Here is a 25206-nt window from a genome sequence, read left to right on the forward strand (position 1 = left end):
TATAAGGAACACAAAAACCAGGCCAATAGGTTGACCCTGGACTTTGCTGGGGAAAAAATAGACTCTAAATGCTGTCTCTACATTTATAGATATCCCATTTGTTGACATATTTTACTGTTTTGACTCACCCTGCCCCCACATCTTCCCCTCTAAGCACCCAGTCGGGGATGGCTGAAGTACATAGAAAATGCATCTGTTTTCCCGAGTGTTCCACTGACAGACTATAAAGGGCAGGGAAGGGGCTGTGGCCGGCAAGTCTCCCAGCAGCTGATACCAACTGCTCTATATATAGCTTCCTGGGCCTTGCTGTAGCATTACAACTCACAGCTGAACAGACAAGCCACATGCCTTCTACTTTCCAGTAGTAAAAAAGGATTTAAAAAGTAACTTTTCTTGTTTGGGCTTTTACAAGAATCAGAATGAACAAACCTAAAATCGTCAGACCAGAGGAAAGGTAAGTGTTACCTTTGTAAATGACGATACATTTGATTCATAAATAGTCTATAATAGTCTCTTTGTGTGTTAACAGCCAGCCAGCACATGCTCTGTGGTTTGACAGAAAAAAATATGTCACTATCAACTTTATGGTTCAGAAACCCAAAGATGTCCAAGTTGACATCCAGCTGGACAAAATGATTTTATGGTGAGTCTCACATGTCTCTGTTCTGTAGTCAGTGCAACAAGTGTTGTGTAAATGGTTAATGATCTCTTTACTGTCTTTACAATAGCTGCAAAAATGACACGGATGATGTGTTCTACAATGAGCTGCACTTCTATGACAAAGTCCAGATCCATGTAAGCATCCAATATTTAGACACAATGAGACCAATAACTTCCTGCTACTTTCAAATGTATAAAAATGATAAATATATTGTTATCATTTTAAAGGATTCCAGAGAAAGAGTCTATGACCGCACCATCAATGTTTTGCTAAGGAAGGTGAAGCCTGATTATGCATGGCCTCGACTTCAGAAAGATCCAGCAAAAGTACGTGTGTGTGTGTGTTCAGTAACAAGATAATCTCTATCACTAAACATTGGCTGTATTTTTGTGTTCTTATTGTAAGAGCACACATTTTCAGAACAATATATTTTGTCATCCTAATAAGCTGTAAATAATATTGTTACCTTTTGCAGCCTAGTTGGATTTCTGTGGACTTTGACAACTGGAGGGACTGGGAGCATGAAGAAGATGATGGAAAGGAAGAGTATGACAGATACATGGATGTGAGTGAAGTCAACATGCTCAGTAACAGGATTAATACATCCAGCTGATATTGTTTCAGATCTCAGTACTTTTCAATGTTCTCCATTTAATTTGTGATCTCCTTTAACAGATGATCCAAGAGATGTCTGCTGGTAATAAAGGAGAAACACCAGATATGGGCGATCTTAGTGATGTAAGTGCATTGTTGTAGTAAGAGCTGTACTTTCAAAGTATGGAAATTGCCAGCAGATTATTTATTGATCATTGTGGATACTAATCATTTGTCTAATTTCTTCCTCCGCAGTCTGACTGACATTTACCTGTAATTGAGGCTGCTACAAGAATACTGACAATGCTACGAAGCTTGTATTTTTACATATTAGTCCATTCGTTTTTACATATATAATGTTTTCTATGGTGTTATTTATTTACATATTTTTGTTCATGGTACACTGAAATGTCACTTTGTCTGTTTAATAAATTTATGTTCATGACAAGCCCTGTTTGGTGTTGTTATGTTAAAAACTGGTTTATGGGGTCTGAATTGAAAAGGCTGTTGTTTTGTTAACACCAGAACATGGCAGCAACAGAATATGAGGTACAGCAGTCTGTCACACAGCCCCATCTACTTAGTCCACTTTTCATTAGACAGGCATTCACATAAGTAAATTCAGCCAAACAAAAACAAGGTATTGGCATCACCAGATTTCCTGTTTTTCATGTCTTGTTCTTAAACAGCAGAGGGCGGAAATACGCCTTAGATGCGTCTAGTTTGCTTAAATCAAAGAAGAAGAACAAGGCGAAGTCACAATGTTTGTGCCATGTGGCTACCCGTAGTGAGCTGACAGCTGCAGCCGAGTTTCATTTGTGTGGTGTTCTGTTGCAGCCAGGAGTGTTTTCACAAAAAAACAGCACATAATGGCTTTCCAATGTCAACGAGACTGCTATATGAAAGAGGTAGGAAACTGTTTAGTAGCACGCACCAAAAATGTCAAAACAATTCTTTGTAAAACTGATTAGCATAGCTGCTAAGTACCGGCTAACTACCACCACTGCGCTTTACTTCATGGAACCATAGATCCTTTTAGTTTAGCTTTGTATTTTTTATTGGCTATATGATCATATCATATGTATTTTTAAATATTCATACTACTTATGTCAATTTATATTGTGTGACTTTATTATGTAAATAATAATAAATATCAAGAAAAGCATTTCCTGAAGAAAATGCAAGTTTGATTGCTGCAGCTGAAGCATCGCTTTGAATGCTGTGAAGGATTGCTCGGAATTGCTTGAGAATCTGCAATCTGAATTCAATTTGCTGAAAAGAATTTAAAAAGATGAAGCTCTCATTTTGAAAAGTAGAAACTCTTTGAATATTAGATATGAAAAAGAAACAGCTGAAGACAAGAACAGTATGAAGTCATGATCTTAAAGAATAGCCTGTGAATATACCATATGAAAGGTCTGAGGCTGGAATAATACCATAAGATTAGAAGAAGCACAGACTGTGTGATTTGAATGTGGAAAAGTAGTATACAGCTGAAGGATGATCAATATGACACATATAATGCTTAAAGTCTGATAAAGACTACAAATATGGCTGCTTTGTATGCTTCTGTGTGTCAGCCTGTCACCATGGTAACAGCCCTGCCTGCCTAAATAAGCCCTAATTGAGACATCTGTGCGATTCTCCTTTTACTCCTCTCAGGGCAGATCCCATGTATTTTAATGGGCGTTGCATCCTTCAAACAACTGCTTTTTTTGTCCAAACTGAAGCATTCAGACAAACAAAATCACAACCGGGGGCACCTGCAAGGTTTACTCTACAAATGTGTGCGATTTCATGTTAATCCAGTCAAATATGTGGAAATCGTGGCGAGTTAGAAAATAGGTTTGCTCTTTTCTAGTCGCTTCACCGTATAGGCTGTGAATGAGGAAAAGACCGGCACTCTCCCCGAACAGCTGGCTGTACAGGCAAAACAGTTTGGTGTTGAGTTTTAAGACTGACACCATCAGAACCCAAACCATTTTTCCTTCAAACTGGTGGCATAATTATCTCAGCCGGATGGAAGGTGCAGACGTTGCAGCAGGATAGAGACACAGGAGCTGGTTTGATTGTGATGACATCACCCACTCTGCCTTTGAACATTCCGTGCAATACACACTAATGTTTAACTCAGAGGAGACCTCAAAAACCACTCCAAATTTGAGAGGCTAGTGTGTGGAAATGATTCGGAATTAGAGAATTCCGAATCATTTCCGATGCTGATAGAGCAGCATCTAATGAGTGGTTTAAGACTAAACTGGCGTCTGTAGCTTGAAATTTGTAGGAGGAGATACATTTGCCAGATGGCCCTCGTGAAAGGGCTCTCTCATGGACTCCAATGTTAAATGGCTTTTGAATTTGTATTAATAGTTTGGAAACGAAACATATTTGAACAAATCCAAATTTTTAATAGCCCTCGAAGAGCTGAACAGAATCATGTTTGAACGGTTTCTGTAGCTGAAAGCATGTGGAACTACCATAGTTACATGTCAATGTTGAAGGTGGTTTTGAAGGCTCCTCCATAGACTCCCTTATTAAAAATGAAGCAGAAATTGCTTAATATTTGAAAAATTATAATTTATAATTGAATGGCTGAAATCGGTGAATGTATGCTGCAATCAAACTAATAATAAAAAACAAGTAGCGTTGACTTAATTTAACTTTTCCTTCATTTTTATCCATAGTTTGTTACCTCTGTTGTATCTTGCTGCCCGTCGGAGCTAAAACAAGAGAAAGACGGAAAGAAAGAGACCATCAAAGGCTATAATGTCAAACTTCAAGATACCATCTTATTTCCTGAAGGAGGTGGACAGGTAAAGTGGTAAAGTGTATTTCTAACATCAAGTGTGTCCATTCAGCGACCATTAAAAATATAAATACAAATGTGCATGTTGTCCTTCTTAAGCCAGATGACCATGGACTGATTGGAGATGTCCAGGTCTTGAGGGTGACGAGGCAGGGATCAGAGGCTGTGCATTTTGTGGGCTCTCCTCTGGAGGTGGGCCTGGAGGTGCAGGTGAAGGTGGACTGGGACAGGAGGTTTGATCATATGCAGCAACACTCGGGTAAGGACTGCTAATCAGATGATAAGAAATGACTCCCTCTTCAGATACAACTATGGGTTATATTTGTACTACACACTTGTTTTTCGTCCCCTTAGGTCAGCATTTGATCACAGCTTTGGCAGACACGATGTTTGGATACAAGACCACATCCTGGTACTTCACTGCTGCAAAAATACCTGACTTTGTAGCCATAAAGGCTTAAGGCTTTATCTATTTTATGGGATTTCTTTTCAGGGAACTTGGACGTCAGAGAAGCTCCATTGAATTGGACACTCCATGTGTGAAACCTGGCCAGCTTCAAGAACTGGAAGAAGCCATTAATGAGAAGATCAGGGTCCACGTTCCTGTCACTGTCCAGCTGCTTTCTATAGACGACCCAGCAGTGGAAAAGGTACAAATAAACACATCTTCTGCTGAATGTAGTGTTGACTGAGTGTCATACTATATTAATGTGTGCGTTTGTCTAAATCAGGTGAGGAGTCGAGGGCTGCCAGAGGACCATGCCGGGCCCATTCGGATCATTGATATCGAGGGCGTTGATGCTAATATGTGCTGTGGAACCCATGTGTCTAACCTCAGTCACTTACAGGTGCAGGTTCATACACCTGAAATCAATCAGACATTACACATAATTACAAAAAAAATCATTGGGTAAATTCCTAGTGTTTCTAAAAAGAATACTTGTGTTGCTTTGTCTGTATATTAGGTGATAAAGCTACTGGGGACCGAAAAAGGAAAGAAAAACAAAACCAACCTGATCTTCCTGGCAGGGAACAGGGTACTAAAGTATGCAGAGAAAAGCTACAGCACAGAGCGGTCACTGGTGTCCCTCCTGAAGTAAGTATGAAATCTGATTTGCCACCAGTGTGAGTTCAGCTCACCCACAGAGCTGCAGATTAAAACCTTTATTCATTCTTTACAGAACGGGGCCGGATGAGCATGTCGAGGCAGTTGACAAGTTGCAGAAGTCCGTTAAGCTGCTACAGAAAGTAAGAAAGTGCATGTATGTGTTACATAATGGCTGCAGCTTCCTGTAAAATACTTGGATGTTGTTCATCCAGTTGTTACATACATGTAGCTAATGCACAAACACAGGACACAGGCAGCTGTGCATGATAGCTGAAGGCAGCTATTGACAGTTAACACAAGCATATCTCCCTCCTTTTTTCGTCTTTGGCAGACAAATCTGAGCCTACTTCGAGATATGGCTGTGCTTATTGCTCAAAACTTTAAGAGTGACCCCAAAAGAGGCAACTTCTTCACTCTGCACAAGTAAGTTAAATGGCTGTTCTGAGAGTAAAGCTTTATGAGTTTATGAGCCAGACTTCACAACAGTGAGTGGGTCACATTTCATTCATCACTTTTCCTTCTACAGAAAAGAAGGTGACAATGAGTTCATGAATATCATTGCCAATGAAATAAACACTGAGGTAAGATCATACCCTGACTGTTAAGGTCCAGGTAGTTAAATATTTTGTTAAGCCAAATTCTGTCTGATCCTAGGAAACCTTGGTTTTCCTAACTGTTGGAGAGGAAAAGGGACCTGGTTTGTTCCTCCTGGCTGGACCTAGTGGACTAGTGACTGAGATGGGACCACAGTAAGAGACCACACTACACATTTATCTCTTCTTAAAAAAAACATGAATAAAGTGTACTGTATTTCTCTCTTTGTGCCATCCAGGGTGTTGAAGTTGCTTCAAGGGAAGGGGGCAGGAAAGAATGGGCGTTTCCAAGGCAAAGCCAACAGCCTGGCACAGAGAGGGGAGGTGGAGGATTTACTGAAGCAGCACTGCAAACATCACACATCAGAAGAGGAATAACGTCTGTGGGCCACAGAGAAAAAAATACACACAGTGCTGCAGATACAGATTTTGATCACTTTGATTAGTGTTTGAATATGTTTGAGATAATTTAGATAATAATGTACACAAAGTGGAATTGTGTATATAGGTACAGACAGGACACTATACCATATTCTCTGTTGGGAACAAAGATCAGTCCACATGCATGTCCACACAGTGTCATGAAAAAAACACACTTGAAAGTGTGTATATTTCTATGTGTTGTGAGTCATTGTTAAAATGTATATAGCAGGGACTTTTGTACAACAGGTGCTGTACATATCTGAATATTAAAACGTAAGGTACTATTCAAATCTGTATATTTTCCTCCTTCTGCTTATATTCAAGTGGCCAGCTCAAATGTATTTCAATTTGCAATTTAGATGCACAACAAAAATCCTGCTATGTTTAATATATTTTAATTAACAGTTCTTTGCAATATACAAAAGATAAACTATCCAATGTATTGCAATATACTGTAATAGAACATGTAATAAACGAAATACATACAGTACCACCAGCTGTCACCTTAATTATATACACTGTGCTCAAACATTAATAATAGTAACAATATTCAATCCGATAACCAGTAAATGCCACCGTGAAATCCACAATGTTTTGGACAAAAGTGCTGTATCAGATTGGATTGCATTATGGAGGGGTTATAATTTTTGAGTGTGTGCGTGAATAATAAAAGCAGTGTCATAGTGGTGCTCTGAACCCAAGTCTGTCACAGTTTAGTTGCGTGGAAATGTGTCCATATATGAAGTAGTGCAAATGTGCAAGCTCCCCTTCCCATTAATAAAAACTATAGGCAATATAAAACGAACTGTGGAGATACTTTAAAATGTCCTCTTTTTTCTTTTTTTCCACTGTTTCACCATGGAGGAGTTATGCCAGTGGTTTCACAATCTTCATTGAGATGTAGTTCTGTAAAAAAGTAAAGTTTAGTTTGGACTATAAACCACACAGAAACACAGTTATGCATTTTCTTTTTGTCTGTATTTACCGGTAAAGAGTACAACAGGATGGCGATGAAGAGAACCACTATGATGAGGAGGATGAGTCCGATGAAGAGGCACCTGAATCTTCTCCAGACAATGAACTTCATAGTCTTACATGGGTTAGTGAACCAAAAGAAGGATGTTTCCGGGCGTCTGGTAAAAGACATAAAGTGTATTTGTTAGTATATTATATTCTCCACTGTACAGTGTGGTCAGTCTCTCCATCTTTCCACCACAGGGTCTTACTTTGGAAGGTCCAGTTTTGGGTTCATGTTGGGTTCGTCCCTTCCTTTCCCTGCAGGTCTTTCATCTGCATCTGTTTCACTTACAATCTCCAGTGTCATCTCCACTTTCCCCTGCAACACAACAACACATTGGACTCACATGATCATGTTGTTGCATCAGTCTGTTCACCAATGTTCTGTTGGTAACATGAACTGTTTAAGAGTAATCAATATGATTTATTACTATTTCAGAAGAGTCCAAAAGTTTCATTCAACTTTCTGTTCAAACTTACGCCCACAACTTTTTTCCCATTTTGTTCTATGGAACAAGGCCACCAGCCTCTGACGGACTGCTGAGCAAACAGAGACTTGGCGTGCTCCATCTTGTGAGTCACTCCAACTTCCATCATATCCAGAGAGCACTTCTCTGGGGTCTTCGCTGGAGGAACCAGGTTACGCAAATCCAGCTCCAACGTGCCTGGAATAACAACAAATAATACTCACAGGTTTTTTGTTAATATGGTCGAATCAATATTGAAGTTTCTTACCAAGGTAATCATCCAGTGAGAATTTGTCATTGTCCCAAACCTGGACAATCAGCTTGGGAGGAATCCTGAACTCTGTTTTGTCAAGACTCCAAAAGTGCTCCTGTGAACGAAGCATGTGTTAATTCGATTTTTTATTTAAACCACACAGATGTATTTTTAAGCCATTTAAAATGATCTCTACTCACTTTTTTGGAAACAAGGCAGAGTTGTTCAGCTGGCAGGTATTCAAAGCCAAACACGAATCGCCAGTTAAAGTTGCCATCTCCATCCAGAGACCTGTAGTGGACGTCTGTCTTCTGTTTGTCCTCCTCCATGCCTGGCATCCAGCTGGCACAGCAAACAACAGGTATGATCATGAATGATCTTCTCCAAAGTAAGGATAGACTAAGAAACTAATTATGCAGAATTAACATACCCTTTGACATAGATGTCACTCATGTGTTCTCCAGTGATGCTGGTCTCATCCAAAGTCACATCTGTGGTGTTCCAGATGACAGCACGGAGGAAAAACCTAAACACAGTCGATGTTAGAATCTAATATGACCTGTGATGAAGAAGCAAAGAGACGCCCTGCACATACTTCTTAGGCTTGCGAGGTGTGATGTTAAAGGGAGGTCCAGGGAGTCCGAGGCTTTTGGGGAAAACATCCACCCACATCTGGAGCCTTCCCTAAAGTAATACAGCAAGAATTAAATTGAGTTTGTACAAATTGTAGGTCAGGGTGCCCACAAACATTTAACACAGACAAGGACAGCTAACCTGAGACAGATTGGGCTGAAAGGTGCTGTTAAGGGTCCTGGTCTCCACATGCTCTGGGACGAGACCCTGTGTTCTGAGCACGTGCAGACAGAGGCGTTCATAGGGCGGACCCAAGTGCTGATGAATTTCCTTGTTGGTCTCTAGATGTAAAAAACAGATTCATTTACACTGTTTTAGTATTAAAATATTAGTAAGATTTAAAGAGATTAAAAATGATCTTTTGCCAGCGTCAGTTGCTATTGCTGGTACTGAATCTAAATCAGTAATCGTGACTTCATCTCAGGACAAATATCCTAATTGATAACACTGTACACTAAACGCTTACCGAACTGTGCCAGTGTGTAGTCTTTGCCATTGAATGTGAGCGAAGTGCCGTTATCTTCCGTCCTGGGTTTGGACAGTCCTTTAAGACGAGCCAGGTTCTCAAGGATCTGGGAAGGCTTCAGCTGATCCCTCCACTGGTTGATACCTGAGCTAAGGGGACAAGATGGAGAGCATTAATCTTTCTTTAGTCTGACTCCTCTTCGGTCTTAAGAAAAAGCGCGCGCTGTCTTACATGCAGTAGGTTTGCGGCAGGCCACAGTATGCGTTATATCGAGACAGGAAGCGGTTCTCCAGGTCGATCACTGTCTCGCCGACCTTCTCGTCACGGGTCAGGAGGTCATAGTCATAGACCGAGATTTTGAGGTCCTTGTCCTGGGGCAGGAAACAGGTCATCTCAAACATCCTGAACAACACAAAAGGAGGTTAAATAACACTACATAATACTTTGAATTATTATATTTCTTTTGCAGTATTCGCAGTTGTACCTTCCAAACACAGGGTTAAGAGTGGTGGGTATGTAGTGGTCTCTGTCATCAATGCTGTTTTTTCCCAATGATATCTTTATATAGGGATCACACTGAGCAGGAGAGAGGACAAAAGTTTAAACAAAAGCCACAGATACACTACAGTTATTGCTGTAATATAGATTGATTCTCACTCTTCCGTTATTGTCTTTAGGCTGCAGGTCTATGCCCCGGACTATGTAAATCCTGACCAGGCACTCCTGAGGTCCACTGTCTGGAAGCTCCCTGAACTGACGGGGTGGAGGACCGATTCCTGGGTCGTCTGGCAGGGGGTACACCTTGAATGAACCCTGCAGAAACAAGAAAACATACCACATTGGAGTTAATCAATTTTTTTAATCTTGCCTTTAGGTATAAATCCATTTAATTAATGGTGTCAGACTACCTTGAACTCTCCAACCACAGTGGGGTCATCATCTCCATTTTCATTCTTGCCTCGCTGCAGTTTGAAGGTGCTGCAGAAATCAGTCAGCCCTTTGAAATCTGGGACATCCTCCAATTCACGGTCATAGACCTGCAAATTGACACAAATTTACACCCAACCTATCAACACCTACAAAAAAAAAGACATTAATGTAGGAGTAAATTAAGTCGGCTTACCTTCAGACTATCATATCCTTTATTGAGGTAAGGGCCACATTTCTCCTGGTCTCCAGTTGAAGCGTAGAATTTACTCCACCAATCAACTGTCTCTTTTTCCTAAAAACATTAAATGTGATACATTTTTTTAGCTTTTGTCCACGTGTGACAGAAGAAATTAATGTTTTTTGATAAAATCTTACCTTTTCTACAAGCTTTGGACAAAAATCGTATGATGGGACACACAAACACACACACAGACAAAAAAGCATAACTACACACAGCAGTAACATAAATGCAGTGATACATGTGCAAATATGGATACAAATATTCACAAGAAGGAGAAATATTAACTAGGAGGAAAGGTTGATAAAGCATCCCACAAGCAATATCACAAACTCTGTAAAACAAGGGCATAACAAAGGGCAATGCAGACACAGGCTACATTTTTCATTTTTACATTTTGACACTTGAGTACTTCTTGGACAGGCAGAGTCACGTCCTGGCATGCAACCCTGAGAAATTAATTGAGTCTTTATGCTAAGCTAATTGGCTGCAACCCCACATTTAGTTTCTCATCTGACTCTTTGCAGCAAACAAAACAGGTGCCTGTGTTACGCCCTTGCTGCAATATATATATTGCAATATATATTGTAATTTAACTGGCAATAAAATAGTGCCAGTTAAATTACAATACTAGAATCGCAGTTATTGTGGCAACTCCCATGTAGATTAATGGCATTGTGACAGCATTATGAGGGCTTTGTAAAGCTTGCACTCTGGGCAGAGTGATTCTCAACCTTCCAGTGTCAGCCTTGTGAATTAAAAAGCTATAATAAATAACCATACATACAAAGTGGGAGGTGGGAGAAGCCATTTTGTTGACAGCAGTTGACATACTGTACATGAACTGTAAGCCAGAGTAATGAAGCTCGTCAAATTTGACTTAAAAAAATCAAATTCTGCACTTGAGTGAGTGGAGGCACCTCAATGTGAGCTGGTGGGGTTTACCTGAGCCTCGAGCAGTGGGCGTGTCTCATCCATGGTGATGGAGACGTGTTTGTGAGGGGAAGCCATCATCAGAGCCACTGTCAGTGATGAATGGATGTCATTAGAAGATTTTTCTGCTGTTAGCACAATAAGATTTTCTTTTTTCTGTCCTTGCCTTTAGAAGACATGGCTCCCTCTGCAGTGATGACATATGGGTCACATCTGAACTCCTCCAGAGAAGTGATGGTGCACTGGCCGACCACGGGCTTCCTTCCAAACGGACGGTGATCGATCACCTTCAGCACAATGGGGGGTGTGTACATCTCATCCTTTGGAAGGAGCTGTTTGGTGAGAGCGTAGCAAAATAGTATAGAAGATTTACACATTATTCTCATGTCCTGCGCAGTAGTTACACTTCATTCATTACTCTGCCTGCAGCATGTGTAAGGCTGTCATTACCACTTTGATGAAGAGGACAGAGCTGGGGAAGTTGGGGCTCTTCTTCATGTTCTTAATGACAGCTGACTCCACCCTCTGCCCCCCACACTCCACCACAAGGCTGGGGGAGGATACTGTGGCCAGCTGGTATGGCTTCATGTTCCTCAGACCCCATGTGAGAATCTAAAAACATGTATGCAGGTACAGAAGGAGGATTTAGAGATAAGAACCGTGGTCAGAGAGATGGAGGGGTGCCCTATGTGTATATACTACCTCCACAGCAGTGAGCTGCACCACGGGTCGGATGCCTTGAGGAACCATGTAGAGGTTCTCAGTTCTTTTGGAAGGAAGCAGAGGAAGATCGGACACACCTGACTACAGACATGAGAGAGACAAAATATGTTTAAAACACAGTACAACACATAAAAAAGTTATTTTGTTTCCCCAAAATAAATCTCATTTTTAGTTTCTTAATGACATGGGTTGCACAATTTGTCCTGTGTATGCACAATATATGTTAGTATGTAGTATTTGCATCTATAGTCATTTCATTCCTTCACCTTGTCTTTCAGAATAAGTTCAGCTGCCAAAAGTGCCTCCCCAGCCCTCTGCCCCTTCTGGGTAATGGGATGCCACAGCAGTTTAGGAGTCTGATCAACAGCAGGATTCAACTTCACCATTGGGGTGCAAACACTGCGGCCCAGCAGCTCATCCTTCCCCTGTGCAGAGGATCACATGACATAATCATGTCTTATCTAAAAGGTGAAACTTACACCTTCATATTTAGCACTTAAATAAGATATAATAACATAATAAGGCAAAGCCTTTTCTGTATCTGTCTGCCACCAAACCTACCACTTGGTCACTGTCATAGAACTCATATACAACATCAGGAGGGCAGCGAGCAATGTTCTGTGGATCTCCAAAAATCTGCACGTCATCGAAAATCAGAGTTTGGTCCCATGTTGGGTTGAGTGTGGCTCTGAGCTTCTCAGTTGTCTTGCTAACATGCAGGAAGGAGACGTATGCATATGGATCTGTGGTTTAAAAAAAAAAAAAAGGTCAATGTTGTCAAATGTAAACTTTCATTTACATTTTGACCAACAGGTAGACTCTTACCAGAAAAACTATCTTTGTCCATAGATCTCAGGTTCCGTGCCTGATAGACATAGATGCGGAGATGGTACATGTAGGACTCTATGCAAGAAATAAACATTTTAAATGGGACATTATGACATATGCATTTCTGCTATTGACGTTATGTCATCTGTGCATCACTTACTGTCGAAGGAGCAGGACACAGTGGGTGTGTTATCACCGAAAACCTTGGTGGTTTCAGACTTGGAGCCTTTCTCTCTCTCCTCTGTATCAACACCCTGTAAAGGGTGAGCACACATCCCAGACCTTTTACATGATCATGCGTCACTGGCTGCCAAATAAAAACACAGCACGGTGCTGTGAATGTGTTTAATTATTAAGTAAATATTTGAATATACTTGTTGAGTCATTGAGCTTAGATTCAGTTCCTGCTTTAACAGTGCCCTTTCCTGTCCAGGTTAAACAAGGAAACAAACTGCCTGTCTACATTGTGACTATTCCGCTTCTGTCTGTATGAAACCAGATTCCAACAAAGAGCCCACATCAGATATAAAGTAAAACATTCATTTTCCTTTGCTCACCAAGGCCCCCTCAAGCTGAAAGATGGCAGAGGCTCCTAGGCGATCTTCTGGCGCCATCTTTCGCCTCCAGCGTCGTCTGCGAAATGTATCCGATGAACGCTCCTTTCTGTGGAATTTCCAGCCAATCAGAGAAGAGAATTCCCAGCCCTCAGGGTCTCCTTGAGCCCTCCTCTGTGTGAAAATCACACATGTAAGTCAAACATTTCTTTACCTACTGAATAAATTAAATTATTTAGTACAAAATAACTCTACAACTAATTGATCTATTTCCTGTGAATAAAAGAAAAACATCATCTTGTGCTGACCTCCACAGCTGCTCCTGCAGGGAGTGCATTTCTCTTGCGGGGTCGCACCAGCCTCCTCCTGCGGTGGACATGGTACATCTTCTCTGCAGGGACCCAAGACCGAGGTTTGTCATCTGGAGGAATGGTGACTCCGTACTCCCAGCCTTGTGTACAGACAGACACACATTAATTTAATTGTTATTCAATCTCAACTCTTTTACAACTTGAAAAAAAGCTTTGTTCTGTTGATGAAGGTCTGCACCTTGATCATCCACAGCTCTTTTGTCATCCACAGTCCAGTCATCCTCCCAGTCCCAACCCGGTGGACACTCAAACTCTGCAGGGTTGCGGCTCTTCTCTCCATTCTGTACCACATAAAACCCTGTTAGGTCTATCTATTGGACTCTATCAGAGGATACGGTTGCAGAAATGCTGTACATTATTTGTATGTCAGTGTGCTGTTCTCACCACATCCGTGAAGGGCTCGGCGGCAGCCTTCCACTCTCCACCAGGGAAGCGGGTCTCATTTTGGAAGACCTCATCCGTGAATTCAGTGTGTCCTGCATCTGCCTCTGTTAGCAGCCTGAAACACAAAGTCAGGAGTATATGTAGCATGTTCTTTTAATCAAAGAAACTTAAAAAAAAGATAATGTTCATATATAATGTGAGAAAGAAATGACAGGTTTGGCTGAGTTTACATGTTGGGTGTCACCCAGCTGACGATTTTAATGGTTCCCTTTAGCTTAAAAAAAAACAAATGGTGTTACAAAAATAAAGAAAATACTTTTGAAATAAATGTTGGCAAGGAAACCAAACACTGGAGGTTGACTGTAAGAATAAGAAAAAAAATGTGAGCTTCCAGCAGGCACAGTCTGGTACTGTTATTAAATCATGGTCTACAGCAAGAATGTAAACAGTAAAGAGCAGACGCAGCCCACTTCCTTTAGTCCACAGATGTGTGTTCAGAAGGAAAGAAAATAAAGCAATATAATGAGTGGAAGTCCCATTAAGTTCAAGCGTATTTAATCTTCTCCAATCATACTCACGCTTTCTCTGGGTCAATCAGCCAGTCCCTCTCCCACTGCCATCCTTTGGGTGGCATGAAATACTCCTGTTTCAGCTTCAGTTTGCCTGTTACATCTGAGAATTTATAGCGCCCCACCAGACCTGTTGTCCCCCACTTCCCAAAGACCTTGGCCTGGTTCTCATACTGTAAAGCAGAGGAGGATGTGTTTTAGCTAAAAGTAACTGCATCGCTGTGTGTAGACAAAATATTGAATATTTCCTGTGATTCTTTGTGCATTAATAGGTGGTCTGTTTTGGAGTAACGTACCAGCTCAGCAAACACGCTGAAGGTTCCCTCAGAGAAAGAGTTGAACTTTTTCTCATGTGCAGAAAGACCCAGCCACATGTTGACTCTAATCTGAACCGGCACCTTCATGCCTTTGGTCTTGTCCATGGGATACTGTGGGAACAGTGTCACATGAGAATTATAATCCACCAGCAAGCTGTTCAGGCAATTTTTAATCCATTACTACAACATTTATTGTAATTTTTACCTGTAAGAAGACAGTCTGAGTCTTGCCACAGTGCTGTCCACAGGCCTGCTCACTGTGGGTGGAATAGAGGATTTGGTGAGCAGGGATACGACTGTAGGCCACCCTCTTCTCACCCCGTAACATCCAGATGACCACATCAGGCATGCTGTTCTGAGGCTGGACACAGTGAGAAGAAAACCATGTGAGTATGTTCATATATGAGTGTGGGCATTTCTGATGAAAATAGAAGGTGAAGTCTTCCTCCTCTAATATCAAAACATCTGTTGTTTTTGTACCTCTTCAGCCAGCTGTATAAGTTTGTCAGCCCAGGACTCTATGTCAGACAGCGTATCACGGATCTCCGAGGCCTCCTCTCTCATGCGCCTTGCTCCTTCCTTCATGGGGGTCAAAGCACTGTCCCGTAGCTTTTTGATTTGGATGTCCAGAGATGTGAGGTTAGAGCGGCCCTCCAGCTCAGGTGTGGGGAAACTGAACGAGAGATTATACAGATATTATACAAGTTTTCTGGCTCTGTTGCATTCAACTGATTGTTACATACACAACATTATATCATCAATTTACCTTTCTAGGTCTTCAATCAACTGATTTAGCAGCCTCAGCCACACTTCTACTAGTTGGTTGTCAGGGACTTTTGCCAAAATGCCAGTTTTAAATGCCTCCAGGTTGGATTGCTGCAACAACAAGCAACAAAATATGGGTGAGGATTTGACTGACCCATACAAATGCCCACAGGTACCAAGCATTAGGTTAATACAGCGCTACTGAAATTAAATCATTAGCACTCGCACAATCACACATGACAGTGCAGCATTACCAGGCGGTGAGCAATGTAGAGGATGATGTTGACAGAGTCCAGACGGTGGCTGATGTCCTCCCAGTATGAGGTGACAACAACCACTGGCTTAGTGTCTGCCCAGGGCAGGTAGTAGTAGTGATTGCCTAGTAAAGCAACACAGAGATTTAAATGGTCTTGTCTAAAAGATAAGCAGAATCTCAATGAGTAAAGCATTAAAACATTATTTCCTAAACCATAGATGTCATCACTCACCATCGAACACAGCACAGCTATACTGAGTGGTGGAGGCCAAAGGTTTACAGGTGGTGTCCAATTTGTTGCCATAGTTACCGATGCTGACCTCAAACTGGATTGGTTCTCCAGGTTCCTGAATCATGGTGGCACTGTGGAAGACGGCACATAGGCAGAATTTTCTCCTCCTCTGGTACTTCTGATTTGGGGAAGGACAAAGATGAAGAGAGGGAGAAAGATTTGATATCACACTCTTATCTCACAAAACCTAAATTTCAGACATTTTAATCAGGTATTATTATTTAATTTTCATAATACCTGTGCCACCAGTATGTCATCACTATGGATGCTGTCTACTGCTTTGTCTGATTTCCCCTCCAGCTTAGTAGAGAGCTCGACCAGAACCCTTCCCCTGTACGCCACACCTTCTCCCTTTACAAAGATGACACGTTCATTAAAAAACTTTCAAGACAAGTAAGATGTTGTTAGACAATGATCACCATATCTACTCGACTACCTTGCCATAGTTGAGATCGTCATAGGGGTCTGGCAGGCCTGTGAACTCTCTGGGGCTACCATATAGATTGACATAGCAGGGCCCAAACACAGGCAGGAACCCCACCTCAGACTCACCTGAGCTTGCTGGAGGGAAACGGCATCACAGTTAACCACCTTGTGAACATACTCTAGATAAGCTAAACAAAGCTTCAGTGTTAGTAGTTTGGTGTGACTTTATGTGAGGCAGCGGGTGGAAACAGTGAATGCTGTGTAAGCAGGCAGTAGGGACGATGTCAGAAATGTGGTGTTAGAAACACATTTAAATTTAAATACTAATGTCAAAACACAGCAAAGCACAGCAACATAGCTTCAGGGAAAACGACAGTTTAACGAGTGCTACATGCGTCACATGTCATGCAACACAGAGCAAAAGAGAGCACACATCAACCTTCATATGATGGTTTTTCCCCATATCTCGCATGTTCCTCTATTCCAGGAGAAAAAAGGGACAATCGAGTTCCATTTAGAAATGAATGCAACATAATGATACAACAATAATCATCTTTTATAAGATGCAAAGATCAATACTGATGTTTTCAATATAAGAAAATTAGCCATATTGAGTAATACCTTCTATTTCTCCACCAGAAGAGGCTATCTTGGACAGATTCAGGTATGTGGTGCCAACAGCATCATTTCCTGTCAAACGATCCCTGTAATCACACATAAAAACTTTACCCTTACTCTGAAAACACAAACAGTAGGTGCTCTGAATGTTAACTCAATCTACAAAGGAAGTCTGTAGAACAGAGAAAAATGTTGCTTTTTGTTTTCAACAGGGGATATACTGGCTCCAAGCAGGTTTCATCACCTTCTGCCCATTTTTCTAACCTTTTCCTCTTCCACTTATTTCCCTTTTTTCAACCTTCCTGGACCTGAGTTATTTGCCTAGTCAGTTGTTCCACAAAACAAAATGATGAAAATTAGCTTAGAGACGGTGCCAACAGAGCAGGGAAAGGGAGGGGCCAACAGATTCTGAGTTGCACTGCTACATTACTCTATCTCATGGGGTTGGAGCTGGAACAAGGAAAACACACACACACACATTCTTTCTTAGGTCATTTTTGGGGAATTTATATGGACTTACATCCATTTGCTTGAAGCTTATACTAACCCTAACAGTGCTATCTACTTAGGTAATCATAGCCTTATCCAGGTTTTTCCTAGTAGGGAGTATGGTAAGTGTGTCTAAAAGTATCATAAGTCCCAAACACACACAAATAGAACACAGCTGACCACACTGCAGAAGGATTGCGGTTCTTTTTCTCAGTCCCAAACAACAGAATAAAACAGCACTGCCTCTTAGCCGTCCTTACTGTAAGATGAAACTGGCTAAAATTCTGTACGTTCTTACTGACTTACCAATCAAAGACTGTCAGTTTGACACGATCACACATGGAAGGAAACTGCATTTAAACACAAAAACAGGTAAACAGAGATTAATTAGTGATCTCATGTTCCTTTGTGCTGTGCTGTTTTTCATCCTTGGTTAGACCTTGGTTACCTTGACTTGAAGGTTCAGTACTTGGTTCCACTCAGGGTTTGCATTCTTCTCAATGATCTGAGTACACAGCTGAAGACACAGACAATAAAATTAGTATTTCTTATGCAGGTGAACAACAGGATTTAAAATTTTTTTTTAGCACTGATGGCAAAAAGAAACAAATGACCAGGAACCTTTCTGCCAGCAAAGCTAGCCTCCAAAAAAGGATCCACCAGGTTCTTCTTGTTCTCTTCTCCTCCAAAAATTTCCTTAAGGCTTTGGACAAATGCATCATCCACTGAAATGAGAAGACTTGTTTTTCATACTGGATTTTTTAAATATTGCATAATTAGTTACTCATGTCAAACTTTTCTTACTCTGAGGTATGTCTTCAGCTCTAAACACCTTCAGCGACAGGGTGGCCCATCGCAGAGTCACACCTGCTGGCAGCAGCAGATTACTCTCTATGTCATCCTGGTCGTCATTAGACTCTCTCTTTTCCAACTGTGAGGTAGAACAGACATGAGTCCGGGACGGAAAGAGAGGGGCATAACCAGCATATTTACATCAGGAAAGAGGAAGCGACCAGCAGCCGTGGGAATCTGTTAGTCATACCGGAGGCTCATCTCCTGTCCCCACTACGAAGAGGCTGACTTTCAGGTAGCCTTTAGCACCAGAACTGGAGTCATCAGGGTCATTCAGCAGGAGCCACTTCCTCATGATACAGTGGGCTGCACAGAACCACACACACAACTATTGTAAAAAATCCTCACACTGCATATGCATATGCATATATAATGTAGACTGCAACATTATTTAACACCTGGCTTAAAGGTTTCCTTGTTAAATAATAGTATTCATAGTTTTAAGCTAAGCCATGCATACTGATTCTACTTAAATATCCACTATATTGTCTTTGACTAATTGTGTGGACCAAAGTGTGAGCACTACATTGATTTAGTAATTTATTGCCCCCGGGTTATCACTAGCATATATCAACAGTTGCTTATACAGCTGCACAGTTTTATGCTATTTAATTGCAGAAAAAAGAACATAAAAAGTAAAACATGAAATATTAAAATATGCCGTCACAGTCTGATATCCATGGGCTGAACAGAAGCATCCTCTAAACAAATATAAATGACACTCAGAATTGTGGTTAGGAACCAGTTTACCTGGTTCATCGTAAAGATAACCAACATCCACCTGTGTGAGAGAGCAATGAGAGATCAGTTACTCAGTTTTTTTCTTTCATTCTTTGCAGGATATTTGATGAGGTACCTTGAACTCTCCCATGAGGCTGTCAGCCCTCAGTGAATAGGAATCATACACCTGAAGAGAGCCGAAAGAAATTAAATATACATTTATACATTCATGACCTCAACAATTTCATGCATTGAACTTACCCGGAAGCTAATGTTGTTATCAAACAGATCTGACGGTAGCATGTGGACGTTGTAGAAGAACATCTGCAGAAACAAAATAAAATCTTAAAGGGATGGAGCAAATAAAAACATGTCACATGTCTGGGCTTGCAGTTTTATCCTATAGTGACAGCACCTCATCAAAGAAGGGGTTGTTTCCCCTCTTGATCCTCGTCCTGTGGGTCTGACCACACACATGAACCTTCACTACAGGTTTGATGTTGTTTCCAGGCAACTGACGGGCCTCGATGATCCGGACACGAATCTAAAAGACGTATTACAGTATCAGTGTAGATAATCAACCAATGAATGGGAGCTGGTTTGTGAAGCAGTCAGTCCAAGCATACCAGAGGATTACAAAGACTGAAAGTAGCCTTCAAGTCATAAATCCCATGTGAAGGAATGCATCCATCCACCTCCTACCCATAGGAACCTTATCTCTATTTTCACTGGCACAAATCAGTTTTACACATGTGGACCAAGTGCACCGTTACACAAAAACCTTATTCAACTGACCTGAAAGTCCTGCGGTTTATTCACCAGTCGGTGGCGGCTCTCTGCCCTGGCAAGCCTCTGGCGAAGGTTAACAGGCTGACCCGAGGCGGAGGAGACCCCCACAGAACCACTTTGGCCCCCATCTGGTAGAGTCTCATCCCCCTCTGCACCACCTCCTCCTCCTCCTCCTCCTCCTCCTAAAAAGCAGAAAGACAACATCATGACAGAACACATGCATGCCTTTAATCAGACTTGTGTACTGTATCTTTTGGAGTTTCATGAACATACCAGCGTCCACTGTAGCATTTCCAGCTTGAGGATCACTGGGGTTTGGTGCAGCGTTGGCTGGAGGGTCATAGCCGATCACGAGGTTGATTGTAGCCTAAATAAAATGATGGCTAAGTATTGTTAAACATATCCTCCTTTTTACTTTATATTTTAAACAATACTAGCTGAGAAAACTTACTCCAATATTCTGTCCATTTTCATTGACCAAAGGAACATTTTTGGATGGTAGTGACCTCACTTGACCTGAAGCAAGATCCCTCAAAGAGATTTTTGTTGACCCAATAAATCTGAAAAACACACCATGCAAACATTCAATAAAGGTAACAAACATCGACTAACTCACTGACAATTCTGCTACTAAAATCCTGATTTCATTAAACCAAACACACACTACTAGTGTCTGCAGCCGGCATATTAGCGATCAGAATTCAGGCCACACACAAATTAAATGCTGTATGCGTGCTCTGTGAAGTCCTGTTCACAAAAGTCACCACCCAGAGCTAACAAAACCCTGCCTGCTCAGACAAACAAACGCCATGCACATGCAGTTTTAAACAGAGGTGACTTCCTGCACTGTGATGGTAAATGATGTGAACATCAGCTGCACATGCTAATATTAAAACATCTCCATAGATTATTGCTTCTGTGAATGAGTTAACCAGTTTCTGTATGGAATTCTAATGACACCATTTCCTAAAAAAATAATGCTTTACACTATAATGATTAACAATGACCAGGTTGGTTGGCAAATAAACCACAATGACATCATCTCTTTCTGTCCAGACTCAAATATGTAGACAAGTATCTAATAAAAATGTTGGAGAGCATTATAAAATCACAAAGTCAACCTCAACGCCCCATCATTTCATATTACGTTTACCGTACAATAATACAACGTGCCTTTATCTGACTGTATGCACTCTCCCTGAACAACACTACAGTGCTTTACTTTGTTATTCAGCACAGCTGGATCTTTAACAGCATTTCAGTACTGCTCTGTGACTGTGGTGGATTGTTGGTACACAGCCAAAAACAACAAAGATTAAAGTGCAGCTTGTTTATTTTCCCAACAATTAACATGAGCCAATGTGAAAGCAGCATCACAGCATTAGCTCTGTGAAGGTCGAGAGCATAAAATATCTGTTGTGCGTCATGTTGCTCTTTCTTTGGGTGGACAGTGTAACTTTATTTTGGCAGGGCTCCGAGAGGAGGATTTTTTACAATTACTCAATTCTGGACTGTCACATTTACGCTGATTTAACAGGCAAGAAATTAAAACTTGCATCATGGAGCCTGAGGTTAACAATAGTTTAGGTCACTACACAAACAGTTGGACAGAATTTTATTGTGAGGAGGTTATTTAAATGTATCGTCTCGGCGGCTCTGGGGATGCCCCAGAGATTCAGTGACTCCATAAAACTGGTATGCAGCCTGAAATCAGACCAGGGGCCCAACAAATCCTACATGTATTTTTAATGGAATCTGAGCAATAAAACTTGAACAGGTGGCTTCAAGTGAGAAAGTCCTGTTCACTGAATATGCTAAGAAAGACATGTTTGAACACCCATTAGCCAAAATACTGCAACCATCTGCTTTGTATGGATTTATTATTGGACACTTTTCCCCTCCCTCTATACAGCAGAAAATAGAGCTCCTTGTCAAAATATGAAAAAATCAGGCTTTTGTCCTTTTGACTTCTTCCCATATGATGAAGTTAATCAAGCTGCAAATGGGAGTTAGTGGCTTTCAGCACAAACACAGGCTGTGAGTGTCCATGGCTGACTAATACCCTCCCTCTGTCAGCATTCATTTCCACTCACACAACTGTGTGATTATTCCAGCACTGAAAATACACAGCTCATCTCAGATTTGAAACAAGAGTGCAAAAGTAGATAAGTGCAAGAGCAGGACAGGAAATTAAACACAGAAATGTTCTTTTTTTCCAATTTTCTGCATTCTCTGTCAGTCACACTGCTGAATATGTGGTAAAATGTGTGAACATCTATGAGGAGAATGACCACAACAAGCAGATGTGTTCTCCTAATTAATGTACTCAGGCATAAATTAAAATATACAATATTTTTTGGGGATTGCTTAAAATTGAATTAGTTCGGAGGACATAGAGGGTTTTCCTGTTCCCTCCTGTTGCCACGATGACAGGAATCACCCATAACAGCATCTGGTGAACTATTTGAAAAAGAGAAGTCCTCCTTTGCTACCACTGTGTAGATCTTTAGGGAGTGTGTCAGACGGGCCAGCCCACTGGAAAACTTTACTCAGCTTAAGAGGGACTGCTCCTCCCTCGGTTATGACTGTCCCGTGGACACAAGGGAAACTTTTGCTCAGTAGAACATATGCACAGAAAATCCAAAAATGGTCTTTATACGAAACAAGGTGTTCAATGGGACTTGTTTTGTTAACGTTGACGAGACTTTGATCGCAATAATTAGTTACGTGGAGGAATCATTCTTTGCAGTGGGCCTAGATTGGTCCCAGATGTGACTGGTTTTATTTGGAAAGGTTTTATTTTTTTTTTTGAAGCAGCTACAGTTTGCATTACAGCCCCATCGTCTTAAGCAGTTCATACAAAAAAAAGTTACACCACATTTGTTTTCAGATTTGTCTGTCACACGGTGGTAACACAAATCCCAGACAGACAAAACAGCAATTCATTCCTCCATCAATTGTTGCCCAATCTGCCCCAGTCATCCCACACAGCCCAGCAAGTCTCAGCATGGCAGGCAGGGTGTGAGGGGGTAGAGAGAGCCAACTGCATAACTCAAACACTGCGTTACTATGAACATATCTGTTATTTCTTGTATATTAGTGCATCAGCAGGAAACCTGTGCCAATGATTATTTGCTACCATTACCTGAACTGTATGAGCTGTTGCTTTATTTTTTTTTATTTTAGATACTTTCGTAATAATCCCAGAGGGAAATTGTTGTTTCATACAGTGACTAGCAAGGCGTGCCACAGGCAGGGTGAAGTGTCTTGCCCAAGGACACACAACAACGACTTAGGGAGGAGTTGGGATCGAACCCTGCTATACCACAGCGCCACTGCTGCCCCTTTATTGTTAGGCTGAAAAATTAACACCCTTATAACAGTAGTCTCACACACCATTCAGCTGCAGTTGGCCAACCTGTTGCCTGACTAAACAGACTTATTTCCTAGAAGCTATTCATTCAGAGAGGACAGGAGATGATTCAGAAAGGTGAGGCGCACCACTTGTCTTTCATCACAGCAATCCCTCTGTTGCACAAAGTATAAAACCAAAGCTAATAGTGTGCTCAGCCTCACAGGTTGCATTGCACTTACTTATCTTTGCCAATAGTTTCATAGTCTTTCACAATCACATCGATGTTGGAGCTGGAGTCTAGCGCGGCGCCCTTTAGATCAAACTCAAGCACCTGCAACAATAAAAAAAATGCAATCAGAGGAGTTTCATGCTGAAACTGAAGACGCAACATTTTATCTATAAACAGCCTAAACTCATCTGCACTTCAATTCAAATACTGTGACCATAATGAGATGATTAGATTGTGATGAGTGTGTGTGTGTGTAGGGAATTCACCTCATTCCACACAGGATTCAGCTCATTGTCGATTGTTTTTGTTTTCTTCTTCTCATCTGAAAGTGAAATTATTGTGTTTATTGCACTTTTTCTTCTCTTGTTTGAAAGACTTTGTAGAGAATTTATATTTTATACATTTGAATGGACACAAAACTGATGATGCTGTCCGTGGGCTGCAGATGGAACAAGCAAAACGGTTGGGCTAATTTACATTAACAAACCCTCTACAGAAACAGTCATCTGTGTCTGATATCATTCTTTCATGCTACAGCTGAGGGCAAATTTCCCTACAAATTCTGACAAGACTTCCCCATTTAGTGCAGTTTTTCTTTTTGCCCTAACTCAAAAGACTATACAGAATTAGCTTCATATAAATCTGGAAATGAAGTGAACACTATTAAAACTACTGCATAGCTCATAAATGTACAATGTATGTCAAAATACATACATTACATCAGTCATTGTCATTAGTCATGTCATTATCAGTTTCTACCTGAGAGTATCTAAAATCTAAGACTTAAAAGCACAGACCTACCTTTAAAAATCACAGAGGCAACAGGATCAGGACTTCCAACCTTCTTTTTAGGCAGACCTTGAGCCGACTCTACAACAACGCGCAACATGGCAGCAAAGTTTTAGAAAAACAGAAATCAACATCTACACAAACTTGTTCTCACTGGGCCATCTCTGCAGCAGACTGAGGGAGAAGAAGCCTATTCCCAAGACTCGATGATGGGGGAAACGAGGGCGGGGATCACGGGTATGTAGTTAGGCGGTCTGAGTTAGACCAGTGAGCTGCTGCTGCCATGTGAGATGGCAAATCGCAGATGCTGAAAACAATCTCACTGGAAAAAGCTGGTTTGAGCTAATTCTCATTGCATATTAACATATTCATATAAAGGCTGATTTTTTTTTTAAATAAACCACAAACCCTTGATTGCCCCTATAGGTTTCTTTCTTTGTGTTTGACATGCTATAGCTTTAATTCTATAGTTAATGCACCATCCAAAATGGTACTCTGGCACCATCTAGTGCACACAGAATCTAAACTCACATCAACGCAATGTAAAGTAATGTAACGTAAGCGTCCCTTACCTTGCATTTCTATAGACTATCAGTGCTCCTCAGTGCAGCTCTGTTGTGTGTGTGCTTTTTTCCACGGCAGACACCTTGACTGGGAAGCACATGTGCGTTAATGATGGCCGCACTCTGCTTTTAGCTGAGGATCTATATCCGCGTCGCTTGCAGTGAAACACTGTCATGGCTTAATTGTCAATAAAT

At 41.2% G+C, this 25206-nt stretch overlaps 3 protein-coding genes across 5 annotated transcripts; 2 read left to right on the forward strand and 1 right to left on the reverse strand.

Moving 5' to 3' along the window:
- Nucleotides 1-246: 246 nt before the first annotated feature.
- ptges3l (prostaglandin E synthase 3 like) lies at nt 247-1703 on the forward strand. Its single transcript, XM_028432221.1, has 7 exons — nt 247-454; nt 530-643; nt 729-795; nt 889-987; nt 1137-1226; nt 1337-1399; nt 1511-1703. Exons 1-7 carry the CDS (start codon nt 420-422, stop codon nt 1517-1519), a joined length of 477 nt encoding a protein of 158 aa, XP_028288022.1. The 5' UTR covers nt 247-419; the 3' UTR covers nt 1520-1703.
- Nucleotides 1704-2026: 323 nt separating this feature from the next.
- Nucleotides 2027-6675, forward strand: aarsd1 (alanyl-tRNA synthetase domain containing 1). The gene is made up of 12 exons (XM_028432220.1): nt 2027-2163; nt 3940-4068; nt 4161-4320; nt 4416-4473; nt 4555-4711; nt 4793-4909; nt 5027-5157; nt 5243-5309; nt 5501-5592; nt 5696-5750; nt 5824-5918; nt 6002-6675. Exons 1-12 carry the CDS (start codon nt 2125-2127, stop codon nt 6138-6140), a joined length of 1239 nt encoding a protein of 412 aa, XP_028288021.1. The 5' UTR covers nt 2027-2124; the 3' UTR covers nt 6141-6675.
- LOC114452712 (myoferlin-like) lies at nt 6565-24651 on the reverse strand. 3 transcript variants are annotated; one of them, XM_028432217.1, is made up of 54 exons: nt 24461-24650; nt 23926-23981; nt 23670-23761; nt 20527-20635; nt 20349-20442; nt 20082-20257; nt 19702-19830; nt 19548-19610; nt 19423-19473; nt 19317-19347; nt 18757-18872; nt 18519-18645; nt 18336-18439; nt 18163-18231; nt 18021-18064; nt 17229-17311; nt 17047-17085; nt 16618-16742; nt 16419-16532; nt 16122-16299; nt 15888-16012; nt 15635-15744; nt 15349-15541; nt 15074-15229; nt 14848-14979; nt 14561-14724; nt 13983-14097; nt 13777-13879; nt 13536-13678; nt 13231-13401; nt 12834-12927; nt 12671-12748; nt 12407-12588; nt 12112-12270; nt 11825-11926; nt 11573-11734; nt 11289-11454; nt 11135-11211; nt 10327-10338; nt 10145-10243; nt 9930-10058; nt 9679-9834; nt 9506-9597; nt 9253-9423; nt 9022-9170; nt 8697-8836; nt 8518-8606; nt 8353-8448; nt 8123-8264; nt 7938-8037; nt 7683-7867; nt 7412-7521; nt 7171-7318; nt 6565-7091 (listed from the first exon to the last, which is right to left on the reverse strand). In XM_028432217.1, the coding sequence occupies exons 1-54, from the start codon at nt 24546-24548 to the stop codon at nt 7053-7055; spliced, it is 6177 nt and encodes a 2058-aa protein (XP_028288018.1). In that variant the 5' UTR covers nt 24549-24650; the 3' UTR covers nt 6565-7052. The 3 variants fall into 3 exon arrangements, with proteins under 3 accessions (XP_028288018.1, XP_028288019.1, XP_028288020.1); XM_028432218.1 differs by having other exon boundaries at nt 7053-7091; nt 20082-20248; nt 24461-24651; XM_028432219.1 differs by lacking the exon at nt 17047-17085 and having other exon boundaries at nt 7053-7091; nt 24461-24651.
- Nucleotides 24652-25206: the final 555 nt, after the last annotated feature.

Source organism: Parambassis ranga, chromosome 19, assembly GCF_900634625.1.
Source record: "Parambassis ranga chromosome 19, fParRan2.1, whole genome shotgun sequence".
In the NCBI taxonomy this organism is placed as follows: Eukaryota; Metazoa; Chordata; class Actinopteri; family Ambassidae; genus Parambassis; species Parambassis ranga.

Coding starts and splice junctions, on each gene's coding strand:
- ptges3l (XM_028432221.1), top strand. CDS start 420: ATGAACAAACCTAAAATCGTCAGACCAGAGGAAAG. Junction 988..1,136: donor TTCAGAAAGATCCAGCAAAA/GTACGTGTGTGT, acceptor TACCTTTTGCAG/CCTAGTTGGATTTCTGTGGA. Junction 1,227..1,336: donor AGTATGACAGATACATGGAT/GTGAGTGAAGTC, acceptor CTCCTTTAACAG/ATGATCCAAGAGATGTCTGC.
- aarsd1 (XM_028432220.1), top strand. CDS start 2,125: ATGGCTTTCCAATGTCAACGAGACTGCTATATGAAAGAG. Junction 2,164..3,939: donor GAGACTGCTATATGAAAGAG/GTAGGAAACTGT, acceptor TTTTATCCATAG/TTTGTTACCTCTGTTGTATC. Junction 4,069..4,160: donor TTCCTGAAGGAGGTGGACAG/GTAAAGTGGTAA, acceptor GTCCTTCTTAAG/CCAGATGACCATGGACTGAT.
- LOC114452712 (XM_028432217.1), bottom strand. CDS start 24,548: ATGTTGCGCGTTGTTGTAGAGTCGGCTCAAGGTCTGCCTAAAAAGAAG. Junction 16,013..16,121: donor TAGCTGTGCTGTGTTCGATG/GTGAGTGATGAC, acceptor TTGCTTTACTAG/GCAATCACTACTACTACCTG. Junction 7,868..7,937: donor CTCACTGGATGATTACCTTG/GTAAGAAACTTC, acceptor TTGTTATTCCAG/GCACGTTGGAGCTGGATTTG.